Source organism: Rhizomucor pusillus (genome assembly GCF_041956525.1).
Source record: "Rhizomucor pusillus strain CBS 183.67 unplaced genomic scaffold VTP01scaffold_4, whole genome shotgun sequence".
Classification (NCBI taxonomy): domain Eukaryota; kingdom Fungi; phylum Mucoromycota; class Mucoromycetes; order Mucorales; family Lichtheimiaceae; genus Rhizomucor; species Rhizomucor pusillus.
Window position 1 is genome coordinate 1,527,968 of NW_027192146.1, and position 24,975 is coordinate 1,552,942.

Sequence of the window (24,975 nt, forward strand, 5' to 3'; positions counted from 1 at the left end):
ACTTTTTTCCCTTTTAAAGTTGCAACATCTGCTTTGGACAGAGCACTCGAATGTCAGTGTACCCCGGAGTCTCCTCTGACATTCAGCTCAATATGATGGAGGAAAAACGGTCCAGCCAGCCGTCGTCGTTTTACACCCGCGACCCGATTTATCACTACGATGACGATGAATTGCCCTACGAAGCTACCTACGGCGACGAGCCCATGTCCGCAGAGGAACGTGCGCTTGTACGAAAAATCGATTTTTTCGTTCTCCCTATCATCTGTACCATCAATTTGCTCCAGGTATATAAAAATACGGCGGCCCGTGTGAATGCAGCAAATAATAAACTTTTTTCCACGCTGCAATAGTTTCTGGATAAATCCACTATCAACTATGCGGGCGTTATGGGATTCAAGCAAGACCTTAATCTCCAAGGAAACCAGTTCAGTTTACTCGGCTCCATCTTTTACCTCGGCTACCTCGTTTACCAGGTACATGACGTTTATCTGATGATCTTGTAAAAATTGTTGTCTCACTCTAATTTTTTTGGTCTCCAGTTTCCTAATAATTATTTCCTCCAACGTTTCCCTGTTGGACGCTACATTGGCGTCATTGTTTTCCTGTGGGGCACCGTGCTCGCATGTACGGCCACCGGCAAAAATTTCTCTCAAGTTGCTGCCATGCGTTTCCTTCTTGGTTTCTTTGAGGCAGGCATTTATCCATGCCTGACATTGCTGGTCAGCACTTTGTACCGACGCTCGGAGCAAGCTGCCAGATTAGGCGCATTCTGGCTCTGCAACGGTCTTGCCCTTATCATTGGTGGCCTCATCAGCTACGGTATCGGCAGCATGACAAACACACACGGTCTTCACAATTGGCAGTGGTATGTGGATAATCTTTTTGAAAGCGCAAAAAAAAAATTAATGAAATGATTTTTATGTTTCTTAGGATCATGATCATATTAGGTGCCATCACCGCCGCACTGGGTATTTTTAGCTTCTTCTGCCTCATTGATAACCCCAAATCGCGCGCGCTCAACTTGAATGCCGAGCAAGAAATCCTCGTTGAAGAACGCACCCGTGACAACGCCGTCGTCAGGACAACCACCATCAAACGCGACCAGATCATCGAAGCCATGAAAGAAGTCCGTTTCTGGTGCTTCTGCGTGGCCTGCTTACTTATCAATCTTCAGAACGGTGCCATGACTATCTACAACGCTCAAATCACCCAAGGTTTCGGCTTCAGCGGCTTGCAATCGATCCTTTTGACCATCGGTGCAGGCGGTTCCACGATTCTTTTCATTGTCGTGGGTGTCTGGATTGTGCAAAAGACACGGCAGACCTTGTACACTGCATGCGGTCTCATGGTTGTTGATATCGTCGGCTTGATCTGTCTCATTACCATCCCCGAAGACAGAGTCAAGCTCGTCGGCTTTTACCTCGCCTGGTCGTACTGCGCAGCTTACGTCCTGCTCGTCACATCCATCTCAAACAACGTCTCAGGCTACACCAAAAAGATCTTTTACAACGGCTTGCTCATGATATTCTACACCATCGGTAACTTCTGCGGCCCCCTTATGATGGACGAGACACAGAATCCTCCGTATCTTGGCGGTATGCTCGGATACATAGTCGCCAACGGCATCGTTGTGGGTCTTTTATTGATTGCTCGATGGCGTATGAGCGTTATCAATCGCAGGCGATTGGCAAAACCCTCCAATATCTTGACAAATGTCGAAGACGATCTTAGCGACGTCCAGGATCCCAATTTCATTTACCGACTGTAACTTTAAACCATGACCGTTATTTATTTTTCTTTTACATTATACAATCGCATTACCCTCCAAAGTAAGAAAAAGGGGAATCTATAGAATAACTATAAAGTAGTGTCAGGCAATGCCCTAACTACACAGCAGCCGCATTTCTCTGTGCTGATATTCTTACAATCACGTATACATTTATAATTCATCTTTCTTTGTTGTAATCTGCCTGTTTCCTGTTCTTTTTTCAATAACATCAACATCTGAAACGGTGCAAACCTATGGAGACGAGGAAGGACCAATTGACATAGACTAAGCAGTGATGTATATTGATAATAGAAATAGTATATTTTAAATAGATTCAATTAAGCAGCCCCATTTAGCGTTGCTGATGATCTGGTCATGATTCTTTTCGTTCGGTTAAGGGTGAGGAAAGCTTGGGTGAATAAAAATACGCGCCCGCCTGCGGTGCCGCATTGTTGTTCTCAAGCTCTGGTATCGCAAACTGTTCAATCGGCTGCGGTGCAGTCAAGGACACTGCAGAGCCGTTAGGAGATGGTTCGGCCGAGTTGGAGGAAAAGTAGATAGATGACTCGGTATCAGTGAAATGCGTGCTTGCGCGTGATTCGGGTCTCGCTGGCACTACCTCATCCTCATCCTCTTTTTCTTCTTGTTGACGGTTGTCATCATCATCAGCAATCGGCCGCGCCGTCAGGATGCTTGCTACATCGTCCGTATCCAAGGATTTGTTAACTGGGTCGTCCAGCAACATCAATTTGTGTGTAACATTGCTACTCGTCGGTGTGGTTGGCTCCTCGCTCGTGTGGCGTGTTCGCCTGCCTTCATCGTCGGAGCACTCGTCGTCATGCTCGTCGTTACGATACGCCTGATGCTGCCTCGTCGGTTCATCGGAAATAGCCAGCTCCTGCACGATTGCTTCGTCAGTCGGAACAGCGTGCGTCGCCGATGTTGGCGTGCCAGGTGTAGGTGACGCTGATGATGAACCCCGTCTCTGACTTCCGTTGCTGGTCACGGGAACGTGCTGGTGCTTTTCTGAATGTTTCACAGATGCAACGGACATTGCTCTCATGGTAGGAATTGAAACTGAGGATCCATTGTGCGGCCTGCTGCTGGTATTATTATCGGCAGCAATAAAGGAGAATGATGAGGACATGGATCGGGGCATCGGAGGTCGACGTTGATCCGGTGCAAGTATGTGCTTGATAGGCGGCCCACCTTTGCTACCTCTGGCTGCCACTTCACACAGCAATCGGCACCAAGATAACAACTCTTCGCGCGACTGCGCACGGTAGACATATGTCTTGTCGCGCTGCAACATTTGCGTTCCCCGTTTGTGGATCTCAAAGGTGTAACCTTGCGCCAGATTCTCAGGCGCTGCTGCTGCTAGGTGGCTGATATCAATGGACGGCACAATGGTTGTGTCTGGGATATAGATCGATCGTTCTGGCGTCACCTTGTCATTCATTGTAAACTCGTAAAAGTATCCGCCTACACGGCAATGTTTAGATCTACTTTTTTAAAGAAATGGGACATACTTACATTGACTTAGAACAAAGTATCGCTCGACAAATTGCTTTCTTACGCCTGCGCGCCGCTCAAGCGTTCCCTTTGCTAGAGTCATGACAATTGGATTGAGTTTGTTGGGATAATTGATGCGGAGATAGTCTTTGCGTGGGTTATCAGGATTCACCAAATCCTTCTTCTTGCTTTCAAGGAATCTGTCCCATTCGTAATCAGGCATGATGCTTCCAAGAACCAGCTTGTACGGCGGTGTTGAGTCGCTGCTATCTTCTCCTGTTCCCTCCCACATTGATGGTGATAATCGAGAGTAGCAGAACTCGATTGCCTGCTTCAAATGCTCGATAGCACGTGCTTCAAACGCCGCTGTGCCCTTTTGGATAGGCACCATCAATTCTCGCATACGATTCTCTTCGTCCACTTCTCGCTTCAATTGCCGGAGTACATCTACGTGGGTATATACAATCAGCATCTTCTTCTTTTTTTCGGCCTTTGTTCGTTCAAATGCAATTGCTTACAAAGGTTGGCCAGCCATGGGTCATCATCGATCGTATGTTGAGCGGACTCTGCAGCTTTGCAGCACTTGTTGAGCGCAGCCATGCTTTTACGCGTGGTTTCTGCACGTCTCAGCAATTCATCCATGACCAAATCCGGCTCTTCTTTCAATCCGCGGATCATTTCCTTGCAGTCCTTTCTCAATTTAAGCAAGCCCGGCAGAAAATCATGCTGGATCCTTTTGCCAAACTCCTTTTGCTCGTTAGCCAGCTGCGTCGTCAGCATCTCCAGGCCTGTCTGCATGGTTGCCATGGCATCCCTTTCGCTCCCATTGGCGTTCTTGACAAGCGGCAGCGCTCGTTGAGAGTAGCATCGGCTGTTCTGGAAGCTGACCTTGGCGATCTCTTCGAGCCATCCAGATATCGCTTTCAAAACATGGTGCCAGTTCTCGAGACGTGTGACAATAACTTCGGCCCGATTGAGACTGAACAGTGATTGGATCACATTGGTCGCCTTATTGTTGTTGGAAATGGCTGTCGTGCTCTTGGATGTTACGAGCTGCTGCTGCTGTTCTTCTTCGCTGCTCTCCTTGCTGTGCTTTTCCTTTTTGCTGCTGCTGCCACTACTATTGTTCTTTTTGCGTCCCGCCGTGCCAAAGAACGACGATTTCTTCTTTGCGCTGCTGCTGTTGCCTTTCTCAGCGTCGTCCTCGCTCTGCGACGCGAACAAAGAAGAAGCAACAAGCGGGTGCGACCCCTCATCGTCGCTTATTTGACTGCCGAGGTTGCGCGATGACAGTGATCGCGTCCAGAATGAAGAGCTTGACAGTGGCGGTCGCTTGTCATTGTTATTGTTATTGTTGTTACCTCCTCCTCCTCGAGTAGGCAAGGATGCGCTCGGTGACAGGACAATATCCGAACTTGCATAGTTGAGGGTGGAAGAGCTGTTTGAAGAATACAAGAACGGTCGGAGGCCTTTGCTCAAGGTTGATTTCGATGAGGGTTGGGTTCTGCGCACAGTGGGGACGTGGAAATCGCTTTCTGCAAGCTCATCCAACAGTTCTGGCGGTGGGATGTGATCAAAGTGCTCTGTAAATCGACTCTTGATCTTCTTCTTTTCTGGTACAGCTGCGACGTTGTTGTTGTTGTTGTCGTGGACATTGGAGGATGCTGCTTGCAAAGGAGGTAAGGGAGGTATTGTAGCTGTTGCTGCTCCGTTGGTTTTGACGTCTGGCATCGAGATCTTTCTCGCACGCAGCTTGCTTTTCTCTGGCAACGGCGGAGCAATATCGGTTGCCATGATATACGTGGAGAATTTTAGGGGAAAGAAAGGAAGGAAGAAAGAATGCGTTGTTATAGTAGGTAAAGCGGTTCCTTCCTTTCTTTGGCTTGCCAAAATCAATTATTGGGTTGTCTGGTGTTACACTGGCACAAGATTGTCCCAAGCTTGGCAACCGCCAACGCGGGACTGGTCGCACAGGTGCCTATGCATGTGCATTTCAGGACCAAGTTGGGTCCAGGCCAATGAGACACTTGGAAACCGAAACAGGCCCGCACAAATTGATCATTTCATTAATGAACTTTGTCATACAAATTATATTCTTTTTTCCCTTTTGCAATACACAATGCCACTGATACGCGTATGTGTGTGCGTACATGCAAAGTGTATGTCTACAACAGTCTGGAAAAGAGCGGGATATTGTAAGAAGCGTGACATTTATGGGAATCACGAAGAAAGGCATAGAAAGATATAAAATTTCAGTGTAAAGCCTCGATGCTGCCCTAATATCCCACTTCTACGTAACATCTTTGCTGCTGCAGTGCATATTCTTCCCGATTAATTGCATCTTCCAGACCATAATATCCATTTAGTCCTGGTATAAATCGCTTACCAATGTGGACATGTTTTCCGGTTCTAAACTTTTCTTTCTTTTGGGCGCTGAGCTGCATGGCCCAAAATGGTTCTTTGCATGAAAAAACCAAGCTTAAAAATATCCCAAGGCTCTTTCTTTCGCTGCTTAAACTAAAATCCAGAGGATGCATATGGCTATAGTTTAGGAAACAGCTGCTTGATTCGTTACTTGGAATGTTCTCATGATGGATGCAGTCCGACCTGAAACTACTGCATTGTAGTTTTTGCTTTTCAGTGACAGTGGAGTATTTTTATATACCGGCTGTGCTCACCCGAAGATATGTCTATGTAAAACGTCGAATCATTATCATTGCAAAAAAAATGGATAAATAGCTATCAGCTACACGTTGCAAAGATATAGGAGCACTGCAATGTACGCTAGATAATCTTGTAGCTGTTAAGTTTACTCTTAAAAAAGAAAAAAGGGAAAAATCTGATTACATACAGAAACGTAAACTCCATTCGTCTTATTATTGTTGCACATGTATCGTGGCTGCAAGAAGTGGTCCGAGCGCAAACAACTGCCGTGCTAACTTGGATAGATGGACTTGTTTCCATAGCAATAAACTACTAATAACTAACAGCGCTGCTCATGATGATGGATAGCAGCAAAGAACGGAAACGCCATGATAAACTGCCAATGGAACTGCTGCCCTGCAGCTTTCGGCGCTCATTGACCCTTCACATGGAAAGTAGACAAGAGAATTTCTCTCGTGTGACTTTTTGGTAATAAGAGTTTCAATGAGATGATTTCTGTATCCATAACAAATCGAGCATGGCAAAAATGAGCGACAAGCATACATGGAACTGTATAGCAAGGCATATTTCCAAGCATCACTCCATCTATCTCTTTAGCTAAAGCAAAAACATAATTGCATTCCTTATGTACTGTACGCCACCAACCACGTTGAAAGGGAGAAGAAGGAGGACATCCGTGCGCCACGGAACAACTTTCCAATTTGGGATTTCAAAAGCTGACAAAATTTCGCCAACAGGGGCATAAAGTCCATTGCGAGTTGAAGATTATTCAGGTAACTGCCGCTAACTCGATTTAGAACTGATGAACGACAAATAAGCTCATACTCGTCGGCGGCGGATAGCGCAGAGTAGTATTAAAGACAGCCCATCGGGACAACACATTGGACAAGGAAAAAAAAATCGCTCTTCCTTCTTCTTTCTTCTTTCTTCTTTCTTTTCCTACTACATACCCAAAAAATGATAGACGTAGCAAGTCTGCTTCAAGGAGGCGACGCTCGGACTGACGTCTCAACATACATTATCACGCCCGCCATCGTAGCGCTCATTGGGCTCCAAGCATTGATTGTTTCTTTCAACAAATTGTCCACGCCAGTCAAGCAACTCTTGGCAACGCCGTTGCTTGCTGCAGACCTCTTGATACCCATCAATTTCACTGCAAACCATAAAGGTACGTAGCATCAGAGAGGATGAACAAACGGTACAACAGAGAGCTAAATGTTACTTCTACGCAGTTGTCGATCTTTGTATTTCGGTTATGCTCTTCAATGTGTTTCTGCGATTCTTTGAACTTTTCTGGATTGCCCCTGTGCTGTACGGCAAACCTGCATATGCAAGCATGGACTATCTGCACGTTGAGCTGTTTTCATCTGTCCGCAAGTTTCCAAAAACCAACAAGGATGGTGAGACACCCATGGAATTCACGAAGGACAAGAAAGTATACCATATCTTGATTGAAATGTTGTACCACGCCGCAGTCTGCGACGTTGTGGGTGCTTGGTATTCTACTTATACAGGCCGCGATGTGTTGGACATGCAGCAGAGCAACCCTGCCATGTTCTTTCTGTTTTTCGTCGTGGCGATCTTTGTTTTGAACAGCGCATTCAACGCTATCGGATGCGGACAGCGGCTGTTGTATGTATTGTGGTACGAGGGCGGATCTTACTCTAGTGGTAAGCATATGATTCTTCTTTTTTTCTGGACCCGATAAGAATTTCTAAATACATGCTGTTTTGTAGAACAATGGCGTCCATGGATGAAGAATCCTATCATTGCTTCCTCCCTCGACGAGCTCTGGTCTGATCGATGGCATCAATTACTTCGCAGCTCGTGGGTTGCATTTGCTTTCCGCCCAACACGGTTCGTTGCCCAGCGCGCGCTTGCCAAGCACATCAAGGACCCAATGCCTATCGTCCTCCTGCTCTCGGTGGCATCCGTGTTTGCAATCTCCGGCCTGATGCACGAATATATCATTTACGCAAACGTCGGATGGTCCGTATACCGACGCTTCTTTGTCGGACAGCAATTCTGTTTCTTCTACGCACACGGATTGGCGACGGTTTTCGAGCGCGTTTTCCGCAAGGTTGCCAAGCGTGTCTTGCCTCTTGCATTGTACAACTCAATCTTCGCCAGACTAGTGCAGCACGCTTGGGTCGTCCTCTTTGCTTACTACACCTTTCCTACTTTCTTGGACGGATTCGCTTACTGGGGCCTCTGGTTGGATAACCCCTTCCAGAACACAAAGCCGTACGTCTGGCAGTTCCTCCGCACTATTCCTGAGGCTCGCGCTTTCTGTGGTAGTCTCCTGTGATGAAGACCCTGTCCGCAACGTAGTACTTTGTTTATTTACCACATAACGCTTGCTGCACATTTCCTGCAGTTCTTATTCCCACATGCCAATTCTCCACTTTCTGCATTGTGTACACCTACTAGAATGTCTTTCCTCTTTCTTTTTTCAAGATACCAGCATCTCCTCCCGTATTATAACCGATGATAATATATAGTAGCTATTCGTTGCACAGCGTCATCGATAACGTCTATGTAACAGAAAAGAGTTTATGATGCTTCTATTCGCTCTTTGGTACAGGAATTTTTCTCATATTGCGAGAACACAAAAAGGTTGGGATTTTAAAAGTCGTGCTGCGGATTTCTTCTCAATTTTTCTTTTTCCCTCTTACAAAGTGGTTGGTACTATATGGCGGGCCAGTAATAATAAGTTTAGAACCTACAAAGTGTGAAAACGCAAAGTTAGCGCACCAATTCATTTTTATCGTCCTGTTCTCTTCTCAGTTTTACCTGTTGTAAGCCATGTTACCGCGCACCCGGTTGAGATCAGTCAAGCCTTCAATTGGACCGTAGCCAACAACAGCGATTTCTTGGTCCCAGAGGTACTTGCTGGCGGTGCGACGTACATCATCCAAAGAGATCTTGCTGATCTTCTCCTTGATTTCCTCAGGCGACAAACGCTTTCCAGAAGCGAGCACCTGGTTACCGATATCCTCGGCAGCTGCGCATGTCGAATCCTTGCTCAACAAGACACGGCCGAGAAGTTGGCGTTTGGCGATTTCGACTTCGCTCTCGGTGACGGTGGTGGAAAGACGGATCCATTCCTTTTGCATAAAGTGGACGAAATCATCGAGCTGGGTGCGGTTGGAGCTGGCAAAATACATACCCCAGAGACCAGTGTCCTTGTGTGCCTTGTAGAAAGACACGAACGAGTCAGCCAAGTGGCTGTTGTGGACGGTGGCAGAGAGTCTGGAGGTCAAGTTGGCAGCACCGCTCAATGTACGGTCGTAAGAGCCGATGATGGATTGCATGACGAGAAGATTAAAGTACTCAGGGGTCAAGTATCCAGCACCTTCGACAGCAAGGGCGACTTCGGCGCGAGGAAGGACATCGTCGCGCAGACGGATTTCGGAACCAGTGAAAGCAGGCTTCTCAAGGGTGGTCTCAGTAACGTGAGCAAGGCCACCAAATGCCTTTTCAGCTTCACGGACAAGAGCATCGTGGTCAACATCACCGGCACCAACAAGAACCATCTTGTTGGCAGCGTAGTTCTGCTTGTGGAATTCGTTCAAATCCTTGGCGGTCAAGCTCTCCAAACTTTCCTTGTAGCCGGCAACGGGGCGGCCAAGGGCTTCGCCCTGGAATGCAGTGGCATACAGGTGGTCAAACACAATCTGCTTTGCGTCCTGTGCTTCCTGTTGCTGAACAATGGATTGCCGAACACCGTCGATAGCGGTCGAGTCGACATTCTGAACAAGGTCGCCCAAAACAGCAACGCTTTCTGATACGTTAGATCCAAGGGTTTTGGTGGCGAAGAAGGTCTGCTCGCGAGTGACACCGGCGGTTGAGACGCCTCCAAACTTTTCCAACGAGGAAGCTTTGCCCTACAACACGGTGAATCGTCAACAAATCACATTCTTGTCGTATTTCCTGTTCCACGTTGCCCAACTCTTCTTACATTGAAGGCAACACGACCCAAAAGGTTGGCGACACCGTGAGTTTGGGCAGATTCCAATCGTGAGCCGGCATCAATCCACACGCCAACAGTTGCAGCACCAGCGTTGGGGTTCTCTTCAGTGGCAACAGTGAAGCCATTAGACAAGGTGGTGGTGCGGGTGGCAGCGCCCTGCTTGGCAGCAGAAGCAAAAGGACGGACAAGCTGTAGCAAAAACAAACAAAAACCAAAAGTGTCAAGGGTTATGCATGCTATGCATTGGATCGCGCAAGGTCTTGGTCGTTTACCTGCTTGGACAAGCCGGTAGGTGCCTGAAGGGTGCTTGACAAGAGTCTGGATGCCATTAGAGTGGTGAGAGGGGGATGGTGCACGCAGCGGAGGTGGAGGCGAACGTGAACTGTTTACTCGCTTAAGGCCGTCAAGGCGAGCCAGCAATTTGATCGACGTCACTTGGGACTGTCAATCGGGTTTCTGGGAAATTGTGCTGCAAATTCCTCCCAACCTTCAAAGTAGGATTTTAAGGAACCTTTGATGCATATATTGAATTGGTTGGTCCCAAAAGATAACATTGTTGGCAGCATTGTCGTTCACGGCGTCGAATGAAGCACTGTAAAATAAAACTTGAAATTAATTGTTTCTGAGATTAAGCTTGGCAAAAGCCTCTGTACAGTAAATATACCAATAAGACGTTATAGTACATATGCATTCGTACCAAGAAACAGATATCCAATTAGACATTAACAAATGGGAGTGGGTTATGGGATCTTTAAGACAGGGGAACGAGAACAGGCAAGACAGCAAGAATAGTATCATCTGTGATCCGGCAGCGTCAATTAATTGTTCCATACGTTCATGTACCGCGTACAAAATACAACACATAGTGTGGCATCTTTAGATAAACGTGAATCTGCCTTCTTTAAGACACCACATATGTATCCTTCTTGACCGAGTTTGCATTATACTGTACAAGGTACATCTCCAAATCCACGTGGGCTTATGTAATACTTCCGTCTGAGTTTGCTGCGCTCTGAGGCAGAAAGTCCCCAGACACACAATGTCTTCACCGCCACTGCTTCGGCAAGAATAGACTCTTCTTTAAACTACATAATGCCCTGAAGTAACAAGAAAACAAAACGTGTACCTTAAGAAACGTGTTATCAACATGCACGCGATTTTAAGTTCAGACGCGAGTTAAAAATCTGGAGTCCCCACGAGAGCACAGACCTGCAGCTCTTTCCTTGTTTATCAGGGTGACAGTTACATGACACGATCCCAGATTTATCAAAATCCTCGAAACGCGCGCGCTGTAGCAGCGACCCACAACGAATCCCGCAAGTCGCCCAGAGCTAATGTACCGCCGATACATCGCAATGCAACAAGAAATGACTCTGACTATACGGACAGCAGCAGCAACAGCGAAAATGAATACGATGACCTGTTTGAGTTGGAAAAGACCGAAAGTGTTACGAGTGCCGACGACGACGACGAGGAGGAAGAGATGCCGTTGCCCGATTTGCACGACGATTGGCTTTTGGAACTTGAAGATACACGATTTGACTGGGGCCTTACTGCTCACTTGAATAACGCTGTCGAAGAATTCCCTTATGATATAGACTTTGATGATGAAGAAGAGGCTTACCACGGAGATAGTGAAGGAGAAGATGAAATGCAAGTTTTCCTAGATCGCAGCAGAAGAATCTTTGGAAACGACACCGATGGAGCATTGCCTCCAATAGAAGACGACTTGGATTCTGATGCGATATCAGAGCTGGACGAAGTTCTTTCTCACTCGGCGACGATCGAAAGAACGGCCTCGCAAAGCATGCAGAGTACACCGGGACTTGAAGCCAGCAGCTCACCATCCCAGAGCCATACTTCAGATGAGTCGATCGACTTCAGCCAACCCTTTTCCAACAATTCGGGAGAAGGAACATCGTCAGGAACATCAATTTCTCCTCTAACAACAGCAAGGTCTCGCAAAAGACGACGAGAAGATGCTGAAGATAACAATCAAGACCCAGACTCGAGAAACAGGAACCGTAAAAGCGCAAGAATATTAACCGGTATGAATGACTTGGAACCCGAACCGGCCCAATCCTTCATGGAAGACGAATACGTCGAGCGAGACCGGGCTTTACTATCAATCCGACAGAAACTAATTGAGAATCGCGAAAGACTTCTACGCCGATGGCGATGGTAGATACCAGACGGATCTATGAAAATTCCCCCCACACCTTGTCTTATTGTAAATGGAAATAGCAATCATACTAAATGTAAATAAAGGATGGAGAGGTCTTGTGACTGTAGAAGGAACGGCTCCAATTGATCTTTATATTATTACAGATTAATTAATAGCAATCATTTTCGTAAAACTCGATATACCGTCGGAAACATGTGTGAAGGTTGAACTGATAGCAGAGCATATTTAGAAAATGGACCTGTGCCCCAGCTCCGTGCTTTCTCCGGTAGTAAATGAATTTTGAAAAATTGCCATGGCTGTGAGGAGGTATGTATTATGCTATGGAGAAAAAATTTCTCTGCATATCAAGAACGTGCATAGTGAAATGAACTTTTAGATCAAAACACAAAGGTGCTAAAGGTTGATAAAGCTTGACTATGATTTTCCTGGCTGTATTGTGTTGAACACTTTTTGCATCTCGAAAAGTCCTAGTTTGGCTGTATGGATATGGAGAGACATTGTAACTGTCAGTGTGCATCGTATATAACCTTGGTGTCTCATTTTTACTCACGTATCATCATTTGCATGTCGAGTACGGAGCAAATCAAACTCTCTATCCGATCAAACTGGTTTGTTTGAGAGTATACCATCAAGAGCATTGGCATTTCCGAAACGGTCGATTGCAATAGCTCCGTCAGAACTTGTGCCGTCCCGCGCTGTTGCAACGTGTGCCAGTTAGCTCGAGCAAGTTTAACAAAGCAACATGTTTGCTTACTCACATATAGCCGCAGAAATTGGTCCGCGGAAAGAACGACGATGCAGAGTAGCAATTTAACTAATCTACGTGTGCAATATTTCTTTAGACCTTGACTTGCGGCGGAACAGCGCTCATCGACTGGTCTTACCTCTCAGAGTTTGTTTGTTGAAGAAGTGACATACAGATCGACACATGGTGTTCGTTCAACTTTATGCCTAAATAGCCAATAAGCCCTGCAAGTACTCTCAGAGATGAACCCAACTGTGCTTGCTTGAGCGGGTTTTCTGTCTGCAGCGTTCGGGCATTCTTAGACGTAAATATGAATGCCGTTATTATATATGCTTACCATGAACTTTTCAATCTGTTCGAAAATTCGCTGCTTCACCTCGGCAATGTATGCCGCCCCTTGCGGTGTGAGCTGCACAGCATACCATGCTGGAAATCCTTGAAATACACCGTTCAAATAATCGATCTATTATCCATTAATCTTTTGCACCGGAAGATAAATGCATCGCTGGATTTCGTTACCTCGTCTTGACAATACTTTACAGTGATGATTGTCACTACTTCCGGTAAGAGCTGCATCTCTGTCAGCTTTAGACGCGCCAGCGCAGCGTAGTTCGGCTCTTGTTCCACAAGCGCCAGAACCATATCTCCCAGGTAGATCTGGTACTGCGAACGTAATCTCGTGCTTGCAAACAGCAATCGATCCAGATTCTGGGATGCATCCAGAGTTAGTCAAGATGCATCGTTGTATATCTCTCTCGCCAACGTACGGTTTGGATATTCAGCGGGTCGAATTGTACGAGGCATCGCACAACATCGCAGCGTGTTGGAAGATGTACACATCCTTCAAGAACGTGCTGCAAAGCATAAGGTCGCACATCTCTCTCCAACTCTTCGAACCAATCCAATGCTTGCACTATATCCTTCCCTCGTGTTTGTATATATTCATTGTTTGCTAGCAGCCGTATATTTGCGCGTATCTGCTGGTTCGCCTGATTAATGTCATGCGCGTATTGCAACACCGTCTCTTGGATAAGATGAAATTCTAACAGCAAGTCGCTGGAGTGATATTAATCTTAGTCTCTTTTCCCTCTATTGACTATAGGCATATAACATGTATTCTTTTCGATAGTACGCACAGTAGCCAACGATCAGGCCCAATGTCCTGATTGATCCGAATGTACTGCGTCTGTCACGACGACATGATTAGAGACCAGTGCCGCTGTTGAACAGTGTACTGTGTAGGATACCTGTGCTTCGATCAGGCCGATCTTTGAAGCAGACAGACGGTACTCTTCATATCGCTTCGATATCACTGGCGAATCCATGATTGAAAGCAAAGCGCGCAACTTGGTTTCATTCACAGCACAAACAAATAGTTCAATCCTAAGAGTATGAATGAAGGCAAATATCTGCGGATGATTATTTTTCTCCTTCGTTCTGCCTTTATTTGAGGGAATAAAAGATGATACATGCACCTGCATACACGAGAAGAGGATCTCAGCGGATGAATCTTTGGTGATTGAAAGGTTAGAGCCAAATAAGACAAAAATCGTCTCGTTCCCTTTTTCATCGACTTACGTTGCATCAATTTGCTTGACTTGCGGGACCGCCAAGTGCACCTTGTTGCGATAAGTTGCGCGGTTATTTGTTTGCATCGGATTGCCCTCTAAGTACACTGTCTGAAGACTGGCTATCTGGCCAAGTTCTCTCTCGAGTTCCTCAAAGCAACCATTTTCAAACAGATTTCCATTTGCCTATATCAAAAAGCATGAATGGTGAGGATTCGGGTTTGCCGTCAATACGTTGTAGAGCTAGATAAACATACCCAGAACTCCTCCAGCTTCTTGAGGTGCGATAAATTTTCAATGTGTTTTAAACGGTTGCTTGCCACATCCAAGGTCGTCAAGTTTAACTAGATTGTCCGATTGTTAGGATTTGTATAATGCCTCCTTTTTCAAGCAAACACGTACATTGTTTTCAAGCCCTTCCAATTTTTCAATGGCGTTGTGGGATAAGTATAATTCTTCAAGATTGCGCAGTTCTTCCAGACCCTCGATCTTTGTAAGACGGTTGCTCGGCATACTCAGAATTCGCAAGTTCGTGAGCGCATTCAGGTTCTAAACGGAACAAAGTGTCAGCAATCCAGATCTAGAACATGGTACTGAATATGCTCTTACCTCCAATCGAGTAATCTTGTTTTTGCCGAGCCATAGCTTCTGTAATTTTGTCAAAGTATCTAGATTCTCAATGACCCTGATCTTGTTTGCACCGAGTTCAAGATTATCTAGATTGACGAGCTTGTCTAGGTTCTCGATTTTGGATATACGGTTCTGTACAAAGTACAACTCCACAAGATTGACGAGAGCATCAATGTTCTTGATATGCTTTATCTTGTTAAATGATAAGTCGAGATACCTGCGCATTGGGTTTAGAATCATCAGCTTTCTCTCTTTGCCAACAATGTTAATGTCGTCCTACGTTAAGGCACGCAGTTCAGAAAGGCCACGAACATGCGATATCTTGTTATCATAAAGATCTAATTCTTTCAGACATTCTGCAAGAGGTTCGAGTCCTTCAATTTCGATGATCAAGTTTTGGCGAAGGCATAAACGCTAGTAAATAGAGTGGTTAATGCCACAACCCGGCAATGAATACAGACTTCCAATGAACTCACTTCTAATTGCTTGAATCGCTCCAGACCAAGTTTAGGGATATTGGTGATACGGCGATGTACCGCATCGATTTCCTATCCGGATATACATGTCAGTGATGACTGTACTGTGGATCGTCCGTAGCGGTACTAACATCTGTATCATCAGGGTATTCGTCCAATAAACCAACTGTTCAAGTGGTGAGTGAGTCTTTATCTGCGCAATACTCTAACCGAAGGTATAGGCTGTACCTTCAACGTCTTCAAGATCATTCTCATTGTCGTCGACGCTGCTGTGATCTTCGTCGACCTCTACATCGTTCGAGAACTTTGCCGAGTTTTCATTTTCGTCAAGATGATTTTGATTGTCTGCTTGGCTCATGAGTTATGTTAAAAAAAGGCGCGTGACAAAGTGACGGGAAGTCGTGTCTGTGTGCTTCTGCACAATGCAAAAAAATAAAAACCGCACTCAGCTGCGGGCGATAATAATCACCCTGACAGATTCGCTTGCAGTATCTAACTTGCTTCATCCTCTTTCCAACACATTCTCCTGCAATACATTTATCATATTTTCGTTATATTTGGTTCCTCACGGGCGAAATAGTAGCGAAGTTGCTTTATTTTCCAGGTTTCTGAGGCGTCTGTTCTTTGCAAGGAGGGGGTATAGGCGAATCTGGGTCAATTGGCGGATGAAGAACGCGGCCTACTTTAAAGTATTTGTGATGATTCGCGTAAAAGTGTTTCCATTGCTCGATGCCCTGATGAACAAGATACATTGTTAATGACCACGGGACGATGTAAAAATCCGTATGATTCCTAACCTTCAGCTGTGCATCCGTGAGTCCACGGAGATCATGTGTAAGATGTTCCTTGAAGCATCCAGTAACGTACGCCCTAGCAGCGTCTCTGCCAGCAAAGTGGTTGTACGAAGCACCCTATGCCACTAACTGTCAATACATTCCATTAAAGACATTTAGACGAGGTCTTTTTATACATACCAAACCATACCATCCTGCACCCTCAGTAACGTCGTATACGTCGCCGCTATGCGTATACCAGATATATAAGATCAAAGAATGGTCGCAAGTAATAAAGCACTACTTACTCGATGGCTAAGTAAATAGGAAGGTTCGGGTTGCTGCCGTCATATTTGAGCAATTGCTCCTCTGAGAAGACCAGCTGCTTCCTCTATACATGATAGCGACGTTAGATAGATCGAATGTCAGCGTCACATTCTTGATTTTTGGTTTCTTACTGGAATGTAATTGTTGATGTTCGTCCATTTGCCTCTGTAACCCCAAGTCCAGGATTCCGTGATCAGGTACGATGCACCAAAAAACAAGATTATTGCCCAGAATAGCAACGACAATACAGTGCTGACTATGCTCTTTGATTCCTTTGCTGGTTCCTTTTTGAGCGCTGCATCTGCCGTGTCTGCTTCCTTCTTTTTGGACGCTTGGACCTTACGCCTCTGCACGCTTGTCATTGTCGAGTGTCAAAAGGAGAAACCCAGCAAAGACGGAGATGCATCAGCGTGACTATATGATATAGCTGTCTGCTTTTGACTATAAGCAAACCAAAAAGCTTTTGACAATATTTGCTAGGTGATAACCATTTATGCATGACTATGGCGTACTATGTTACCAAGTTAACATGTAAGAGATTTTTGAAGTATTAACAATGTCATCTCTGCCGTAAAATCTGAACAATGTTTTTTCTTAAATGACATCAGAAGTTCAATGAAAATATGTATGTATCTGTCTTTATCATGTCCTTATGCGTTTGCTTGGATATTCCATAAGAAAAAAGCCCCCAAAAAAAAACGTAGCATCAAGGAGATCAACACGATATCTGCTCTCTTGATCCTCTTCTCCAACGATATGAGTTCTCCGAACACCGTAGCAATCTACGAGATTAACACAGTATCATCAATCAATTGGCAATGCACTCCAAACTCGTTGCTGGTTTTCATAGATGAAATGCCGCGTGCGGCAATGATGCATTTTTCTCGCTTGGGCCGAAACTCAGTGGGGTGAAACATGGAATTCCATGCTCCGCTTCATATTTCCATGACGGCGAATTAAGAGCACAGAGAGAGAGAGAGAGAAGGTCAGGTTTCCCGTGTGCCTTTAAGCTGATGCCGACCATTCTCGACCGTAGAGCTTCGTACCAGTCGCAGCAGCAGCAAACGTCTCCTTTGTCATCCCCTTCGCTCACTCCCCAGAACCAACAATCGCTGCAGCAACAACAAAACCGCTTTTGGGACGATGACCAAGCCGATCCCGAGCATGGGCCTGAGAGCCGCTTTACGAATGTAGACTTTTCTCCTGCTGCCAGCAAGTCGCCAGCTTCCAGCCGTGTGCACCGAAGTGGAGAGACGGCAAGTTTGGCTAATGCAGAGTGTTCGCCAACGAGCTGCAGTCCTTCGAGTACTGCTGCGGTCGCAGCAACAGCAGCAACAGCGCAACCACCACCACCAGCAGCATCGAAACGTCGCTCAGCATCAGTCACCCTAAAAAACGGCGCAACAGTGAAGCTGCCGTCCAAACCAGCAGATCCGTTGCTGAACAAGGAGCAGTGCAGTATAAACCCTTCATCAGTATCGAGCAATTCTATCTGTCAGCATTTCCCGTGCCACATGAAACAATCCACTGCCACTACAAAACATTCGTCTTCATCGTCTAATGCATCGCCGTACCACAACAACAGCAAGAAATCGAATGCGGTCTCTGCAAATAACCCTGGAATTGGTCCCTTGGGATCAGTACCTGGTAATGCAACGAGCACAGCTACTGAGAGAAGGAGCAGATCGCTGCGTTCGCAAAGAAAACGGCTCATCAAAGAGGCAAAGAGCGAATACGAGGAACGTGTGGAGATGTATTATCAGCAACTGACTGTAGGATGTGGCCACGTCAGTTGCCAAAATCGGTTTTGTGCATCTAGTAAAGGTAACAAGTCTTTTTTGGAATAATCCCTATTGTAAATGCCTGCACCGCTCATCTTTGTGTATAATAATCTCAGGTGGTATTCGAAACTTGCATCCGCAGGCAGCTCTTGTCATGGCTATCCAGCTAGCTTCCAAACCAGAAGATCGTCTATGCCATCATATATATCAGCGTCATCATGATCATCATAATCATCACCATCATCATAATCACCACCTCCACCATCACAATTCTGCCTTACCGCCATCTGATACTGTAGCGACACCGAAGAAGCAACACCAACCACATGATAATGCCCAAAAAGGGAAATCCGCGCATACACCCAAACCATTTTTACAGTCACTATTCTCATCTTCGTCGTTTATCTATTTATTTGGCTCTGAAGCACAACAACAATCCTGGGCAGGTCATCACAGCTCTAGCAAATCGGAAAACAAGACGAAATCGGTTAGCACTATCCCTAGGAAATCTGCATCGAATCATCAACAGCAGCAGCGTGCGGCAAAGCTAACCCGCCATGCCCGGCATCACCACGTCAGTAATAACAGTAAATCTACATACGCTCCCTTTTGCGGATCATCCAAAGCGCTCGGTCTTCACATGTGCCCAGAATCTTCTCTGGGTGCAGAGCAAGACGAAACTGACGACAGTGATTTCTACTACCAAATTGATAACAGTGATACATCGTCGCTGAGTTCATATGGATCGCGCTCCTCTGATACGAGCGACGAGGGTTTGTCACTGGCTATTAAAGCTACAGCGATCGATCTGAAAACGGCACTCGATAAGCTCAACTTTGATCAAGAAGACCAAGTAAAGCGCTGGATCCGATCTGTTTTCCAGAACTGGGATGGAATCGGCAACAGTTTCTTAACGATGAACGAAGAGAAGACGGCGAAAAAGTACAAGTATTCCGGCTACACCGCACAGTTGGTGGACTTAAAGGATGTGGAATCATTCTTCTTGTCTGTCCTACATCGGCATTTTTCAACGATCTCCATCACTGACATCTTGACAGAGAGTATCGAGACCCTGCTGGACCGGATGAATCTAAACGCAGAGTCTGTTGCGACGGTCGATGTGGATGCACACGAAATCGACAGCTTCCACGTAAAATCGGCTGTAGAGTGGGCAAGATCGTTGATATGCGCATTCGAATGGATCCAACAACGGCAAAGTTTCTCCGCTGACGATTTTAGCGAAAAAGGAACGGATGAGTTTTGCAACAAGTTGGATGGCAATGCTACGATTACTTGGCTTCCAGTCTTATCACACAAGTACATACAAGTTTTGAGCAAATTGTCATCAAGGAAGCAAAGTCTGGTGCGTCAGATTTTGATTGATATGCTTTCCAGGTAAAAACCCAATATTTTTCTGGCAATTACATTAGCAGTTGCTAACGCGTAATGGTAGTTTGGATGCGTCCCATATGCGCCAACGTGTCTCATTTTTGCAACAGTATCTCTCGGACCATTTTCACACTGGGCCTTACAAGCACGGTGAGAATGATCCCGTTGTTATGGCTGTCAAGTCACTGGAGCTTCTATGTACGTTCACGCGTGGATGTATTTGTTTAAATTTCGATTGCTAACCCATATTTCTAGATCAAGCAAACCTTGGAAGGACGCCAAACGGTCCCATTATACCCCTCAATGAATTTTGTAACCACAATATTTGCAAGAAGCTTAACATACGCAACGAGTATCGGATATGGAAACGAGTGCTAGAGCACGGCGAAGGTCGACATTCAGTATCGGCCATAGCAGCTTCCCAACCGGCGGCGATCAATAGATACGGCGGCTTGAGCGAACAGCAAAGTCGCACTCGATTATTTTTGACAACAACATCAACGTCTATCCTGCTACCCTATCCATTCGCAAACGAGTATCAATTTTCCTGGTTCAGCTATCCTTTTTTGTTGCCGGCCGTTGTCAAGCGAAAGATTTTGCACATGGATGCCATGTCACAAATGTCTGCCGAGTACGAAGATGCGTGCGTCAACCATACGTTGGTGGTACATGCCCAGCGGCTGTTATCTGATGCACCGAGCATGGTGCGCAACCTTGAAATGAATCTCAAGAGTGCCACCTGTCCATATCTTCTGCTCGAAATACGCCGCGAGAACTTTGTCAACGATGCATTCCATCAAGTTTCTCAGCAATGGACAAATATCAAAAAGCCGCTCAAGGTCAAGTTTATCGAAGGCGGCGAAGAAGGCATGGATCAAGGAGGCGTGCAAAAAGAATTTTTTGGCGTGCTGTTTGAGAAGCTGTTATCCAAGGAAACCGGCCTGTTCGATTTTGATCCAGAAACAAGACTATCGTGGATCCGGCGTGTCGTCGCACCAGACTTACGTTCGTACGAAATGGCGGGCGTCATGATGGGACTTGCTATCTACAACGGCGTCATTATGAACATCCAATTTCCCTACCTTCTCTGGAAAGTTCTCGTACTACCCACTGAATCCGCAATCGATGAGAAAGCAGACAAGCACGAACTCTTCACGCTGCAAGACCTGCAAGAAGGTTGGCCTTCTCTAGCAAGCGGTCTGCAGCAATTGTTAGATTGGCCGGATGAAGTACAAGATGTGTTTTGCCGCAACTATGAAATAACGCTGGATATTTTCGGCAAAGGCATCAAGACTATACCGTTAATCGAGGGTGGTGAAAATATACCGGTGACCAATGCAAACCGGGTATCCTTTGTGAGGGATTACTGCACGTACTTCTTGTACAAGGCACAGCGCGATCAGTTGTTGGCTATCAGAAGAGGCGTGTGGAGCGTCATTGGCGGCCAAGCTATGGATTTATGCACGGCGGATGTTCTGCAGGTCATTGCGTGTGGACAGCAAGAAGGACCCGATATTTTGGATCTGGACATGTCAGAACTGGAAGCTGTTACAGACTACGATGATGGATACAGCGCAAGCCATCCTGTCATCAGGTAATGAAAGAAAAGAAAGATCGGATGCAGTAGGCAACAAATTGTTTTGTTCTAACTCAACGTAATGCTTATTTTAGAAACTTTTGGTCCATTGTACACGACGATCTAACACCAGAGCAGAAGCGCAAGCTCTTGCTGTTTGTGACCGCAAGCGATCGCGTTCCTGTTGGAGGACTCAGGGAACTCTCGTTTGTGTTGCAGAGGAATGGGCCAGACAGCGACCGTTTACCCACGGCACTCACGTGTTTCAGCCGATTACTGCTGCCTGAATATAGCAGCCGGGAAAAACTGAAAGAGCGATTGATAACGGCCATAGAAAATGCAAAAGGATTTGGTCTTGTTTAAGTAGAATAAAAACAAGCAGAAAAATCAAGAACGATGAGCGATTTGCGTAAGAGAAGAAAAACTAGTTAGTAAGCTCCAGCGCATACAATGACGTCTGAAGCGTTGTTGTCGTTGTGTTTGCTAGTACTTTGTCGTTGTTGTTCCTTGGCTGGCGGAGTAGATGGTGAAGGTGAGGAGGAGGATGGTAGGGTTGGAGAAAATGAGGTGGTGGATGAAGTTGAAGATGAGGAGGAGGATGTTCGGATGAAGGGATATGGACTGGGTGATCGACTGCTTGCAAGCACAGCGTTGTTTTGGGAACTTGCCAGCATGGCACCTGCTTTGACGTCAACACCCAGCAATGGAGCCACAGGGTGGTTGCAAATCTTTTCCCACCATTCTTCCAATATGCGTTGTACAAGTCGCTGCAACGTCGGATCGGCGGTTCTGTAGCTGCAAGGTGTTATCATCGAGCAAAGTGTTCGGTGGATTTCGTTCTGTTTATATGGTGTATATTTCAGTTGAGTGTTTGTCAGGCAAGGCCGTAGAACCCTCAGGTATGCGTCTCGAAGCTGGTATTTTTTTTGCCCGTTTTAATGAATAAAAATCAAGGATTCGTTTTCATTTTTTCACTTACCGCTTCGGCGTCGCGCTCTTCCCCGAGATTGCATACTTCTCTGAGTATCACATCCACGAGGACATATAAATCGTTGGTGTAAAAGTATTCGTAGAGACTTGATCGGGTAAATATGCAGTAAAGGAGTTTGAGGATGAGTAGTTTTACGCACGCATCGTCTATAATTTTTTCCAGGGGTGGGGCAGGGGGAAGGAAGGAAAAGAAAGGAAAGAAATCTCTTGCGTGAGCTAAAAATAATACTATATGGCCATATATTCTATCTATCACACTCACCTGAGCGATTCAGCATGAATATCAGATTAGAGCCGAACGTGTTTGCTGTGCCCAGCCGCGTCGAAAGCACATCCAGTACGACGTTCGATATTAAGTGATTAGGTGCCATTACAAACTGTTCGTTGAGTACCAGGATCAGTCGAATGACGTCGTAGTTGAAAGTTTCGTCGGCATCTCCTAGCGTCGACTCTACAATATCCAGGAGACAGTTGATCAAGGATGGAGTAATGATTTCTAAGGGAAAAAAAGGGAAGGCGAGATCAGTTGCCTGCTGTACCCGTTGTTGTCAAAAAGGAGATTTTCACCTAGATCGGCCGCGCGCACCCGAGATACCTTGGACATTTCAAACACGAGGACGACGGCAGCCGCCATCCATTTAATGCTTCCGAATCCACTCTCGATTTCTCGAATTATTTTACGAAACAACAGGTTTTGTTTGTCCCGGCGAGCGTCGGATACAATATACTTCATCCATCGCGGATCTTCCTTTCCGGCATAGATCAGCAGGGAATATACCATCAGCAAATCATCCGCCGATGTTGCACGGAGCGCATGGTTTTGTATTATATGACTGAGAATAAGCGTACTGTGTTCGAGGAAGAAGTTCGAGTCTATGAGCTTGTAAGCTGCCTGTGCCTGCTCGCTCGACGTCTGGCAAAACTCGTCTGCAGAGACTGTGTGTGAGACTAGAGTTGTCGATCCAACACTATTTACTATCATTATTCACCTTGAAACCGAGTCAAAAATCGAATATATCGTGTGGTAATTCGCTCAACATCTTCCTTTCCACTGCATGGATATCGAAGAATATCGTCCAGTTCTATTCCGTTGGTGTTGTTTCAGATCAAAAAGTGAGCACTCAACCGGGTGCGCTGCAAGATCTTACCGGCATAGAAGCTGGAAACGTCATCGAAAATATAGTCGATTGCGTCTTCGTCCATGAGATGATGAGCTGAACGAAGAGCAAGAAATTGGGGAAAGAAACTGCTGGGCTAAGCGGTGGAGCAGAACGAGCAGCAGGTTGAGAAAAGGCAAAAGAGGAAATCGGGAAAAGGTGGGCTACTGCCCAACAAGCAAGAGCTTTTGAAACCCAGAGCAGGCGCTCAGTAAAGCTTTCGAAGAAAAAAAAGTGGAGGACAGTAATACGATCTTCTTCGTCTTCTTCTCCCCAATGCCACTCTCATTATCTTTGACGCTCTCAGAGACGGCGATGGACCCATGGTCGGACGAGACCATGTCTGTGTGGGTGCCCATTGCTGCCTACTGGGTGTACAGTATTATCTTTCACTTTCTGATGAAAGCCGAGATTCCATTCTTTGAAAAGTACCGGATTCACACATCGGACGACATGAAGAAACGGAACCGAGTTTCAGCTGCAAAGGTGCTCACGATGGTCACCATTCAGCAATCGATACAAGCTATTCTCGGCCTCATCCTCATTAAACCCACCGACCCTGCTGCAGCTGCCCTCAAAGACAAGGAAGTAGTTGCACGCTGGTCAGCATATATTTACAACGTAGCACTGCACTTTACTTCTTCGACTCAAGTGGGCGTTGTCTCGGAAATGGTGGCAAAAGCTGCATACTGGATCGGTATTCCATTCCTTCAATTTTTCTGTGCAATGCAAGTATCGAGGCTGCCAAGGGCTCCGAATTATACAAGCTTGGCTAATCGACCCACTTTTTTTAATTTTAATTAACAGGGTTATCATGGATACGCACCAGTACTTTTTGCACCGTCTTTTCCATCTCAACAAGTTTTTGTACAAGCATATTCACTCGCATCATCATCGATTGTACGTGCCCTATGCATTCGGTGCTCTCTACAACCATCCCATTGAAGGCTTTTTGTTGGACACGCTTGGCGCCGCCATCGCATTCGAGTTGACTGGCATGTCCTCCCGTCTCGGCATGATCTTTTTCACATTCTCAAACATGAAGACAGGTTGGTACAGCGACCCAAGTCCTCCCCCTTTACAGATATAACTAAGACTAAAACATACGTAGTCGATGACCACTGCGGCTACGCTTTTCCCTGGGATCCACTTCAAGCCTTCTTTGGCAACAATGTCATCTAGTGAGTAGCAAACATGATTTTTTTCTTTGCTGTACGCGGATTTATATTAACCTTTTTTTCGCAGCCACGATATCCATCATCAACCGTATGGCATCAAGACAAACTTCTCCCAGCCTTACTTTACCTTCTGGGACAGACTATTGAACACCATGTACACGAAAACCGACAAGAATGTCAGCAAGAAAGATTAAGTGCCCTTTACCCCCTCATTTTTCCTTCCTGTCATCAACATCGCAGCCACCCCTCACTCTTAGTATCTTACGCACTTACTTAATATTTG

General features: G+C 45.9%; 11 protein-coding genes across 11 annotated transcripts; 5 read left to right on the plus strand and 6 right to left on the minus strand.

Annotated features, from left to right (window-relative positions):
* Nucleotides 1-50: 50 nt before the first annotated feature.
* VTP01DRAFT_7925 (uncharacterized protein) lies at nt 51-1,768 on the plus strand (the record flags this gene model as incomplete). The annotated part of the gene is made up of 4 exons (XM_069386990.1): nt 51-284; nt 351-473; nt 540-865; nt 931-1,768. 4 exons carry the CDS (start codon nt 51-53, stop codon nt 1,766-1,768), a joined length of 1,521 nt encoding a protein of 506 aa, XP_069242390.1.
* A 373-nt stretch (nt 1,769-2,141) lies between these two features.
* VTP01DRAFT_7926 (uncharacterized protein) lies at nt 2,142-5,074 on the minus strand (the record flags this gene model as incomplete). Its single annotated transcript, XM_069386991.1, has 3 exons — nt 2,142-3,250; nt 3,302-3,727; nt 3,799-5,074. 3 exons carry the CDS (start codon nt 5,072-5,074, stop codon nt 2,142-2,144), a joined length of 2,811 nt encoding a protein of 936 aa, XP_069242391.1.
* Nucleotides 5,075-6,901: 1,827 nt separating this feature from the next.
* Nucleotides 6,902-8,252, plus strand: VTP01DRAFT_7927 (uncharacterized protein; the record flags this gene model as incomplete). The annotated part of the gene is made up of 3 exons (XM_069386992.1): nt 6,902-7,112; nt 7,177-7,614; nt 7,681-8,252. 3 exons carry the CDS (start codon nt 6,902-6,904, stop codon nt 8,250-8,252), a joined length of 1,221 nt encoding a protein of 406 aa, XP_069242392.1.
* A 407-nt stretch (nt 8,253-8,659) lies between these two features.
* Nucleotides 8,660-10,246, minus strand: VTP01DRAFT_7928 (uncharacterized protein; the record flags this gene model as incomplete). The annotated part of the gene is made up of 4 exons (XM_069386993.1): nt 8,660-8,666; nt 8,738-9,831; nt 9,906-10,106; nt 10,190-10,246. 4 exons carry the CDS (start codon nt 10,244-10,246, stop codon nt 8,660-8,662), a joined length of 1,359 nt encoding a protein of 452 aa, XP_069242393.1.
* A 917-nt stretch (nt 10,247-11,163) lies between these two features.
* On the plus strand, nt 11,164-12,102 carry VTP01DRAFT_7929 (uncharacterized protein; the record flags this gene model as incomplete). Its single annotated transcript, XM_069386994.1, has 1 exon — nt 11,164-12,102. One exon carries the CDS (start codon nt 11,164-11,166, stop codon nt 12,100-12,102), a length of 939 nt encoding a protein of 312 aa, XP_069242394.1.
* A 414-nt stretch (nt 12,103-12,516) lies between these two features.
* VTP01DRAFT_7930 (uncharacterized protein) lies at nt 12,517-14,172 on the minus strand (the record flags this gene model as incomplete). Its single annotated transcript, XM_069386996.1, has 9 exons — nt 12,517-12,578; nt 12,653-12,797; nt 12,861-12,921; nt 12,987-13,126; nt 13,185-13,310; nt 13,367-13,555; nt 13,615-13,903; nt 13,984-14,033; nt 14,095-14,172. The coding sequence occupies 9 exons, from the start codon at nt 14,170-14,172 to the stop codon at nt 12,517-12,519; spliced, it is 1,140 nt and encodes a 379-aa protein (XP_069242395.1).
* Nucleotides 14,173-14,344: 172 nt separating this feature from the next.
* On the minus strand, nt 14,345-15,879 carry VTP01DRAFT_7931 (uncharacterized protein; the record flags this gene model as incomplete). The annotated part of the gene is made up of 9 exons (XM_069386997.1): nt 14,345-14,357; nt 14,426-14,601; nt 14,673-14,759; nt 14,818-14,964; nt 15,025-15,262; nt 15,326-15,459; nt 15,522-15,593; nt 15,653-15,687; nt 15,750-15,879. The coding sequence occupies 9 exons, from the start codon at nt 15,877-15,879 to the stop codon at nt 14,345-14,347; spliced, it is 1,032 nt and encodes a 343-aa protein (XP_069242396.1).
* A 235-nt stretch (nt 15,880-16,114) lies between these two features.
* VTP01DRAFT_7932 (uncharacterized protein) lies at nt 16,115-16,983 on the minus strand (the record flags this gene model as incomplete). The annotated part of the gene is made up of 5 exons (XM_069386998.1): nt 16,115-16,255; nt 16,319-16,432; nt 16,496-16,541; nt 16,603-16,685; nt 16,753-16,983. 5 exons carry the CDS (start codon nt 16,981-16,983, stop codon nt 16,115-16,117), a joined length of 615 nt encoding a protein of 204 aa, XP_069242397.1.
* A 651-nt stretch (nt 16,984-17,634) lies between these two features.
* On the plus strand, nt 17,635-21,730 carry VTP01DRAFT_7933 (uncharacterized protein; the record flags this gene model as incomplete). The annotated part of the gene is made up of 5 exons (XM_069386999.1): nt 17,635-18,445; nt 18,519-19,797; nt 19,856-19,989; nt 20,047-21,385; nt 21,463-21,730. 5 exons carry the CDS (start codon nt 17,635-17,637, stop codon nt 21,728-21,730), a joined length of 3,831 nt encoding a protein of 1,276 aa, XP_069242398.1.
* A 65-nt stretch (nt 21,731-21,795) lies between these two features.
* Nucleotides 21,796-23,560, minus strand: VTP01DRAFT_7934 (uncharacterized protein; the record flags this gene model as incomplete). Its single annotated transcript, XM_069387000.1, has 6 exons — nt 21,796-22,281; nt 22,347-22,504; nt 22,620-22,853; nt 22,925-23,284; nt 23,347-23,439; nt 23,506-23,560. 6 exons carry the CDS (start codon nt 23,558-23,560, stop codon nt 21,796-21,798), a joined length of 1,386 nt encoding a protein of 461 aa, XP_069242399.1.
* A 230-nt stretch (nt 23,561-23,790) lies between these two features.
* Nucleotides 23,791-24,886, plus strand: VTP01DRAFT_7935 (uncharacterized protein; the record flags this gene model as incomplete). Its single annotated transcript, XM_069387001.1, has 4 exons — nt 23,791-24,242; nt 24,322-24,563; nt 24,626-24,695; nt 24,760-24,886. The coding sequence occupies 4 exons, from the start codon at nt 23,791-23,793 to the stop codon at nt 24,884-24,886; spliced, it is 891 nt and encodes a 296-aa protein (XP_069242400.1).
* Between the last annotated feature and the right edge of the window lie 89 nt (nt 24,887-24,975).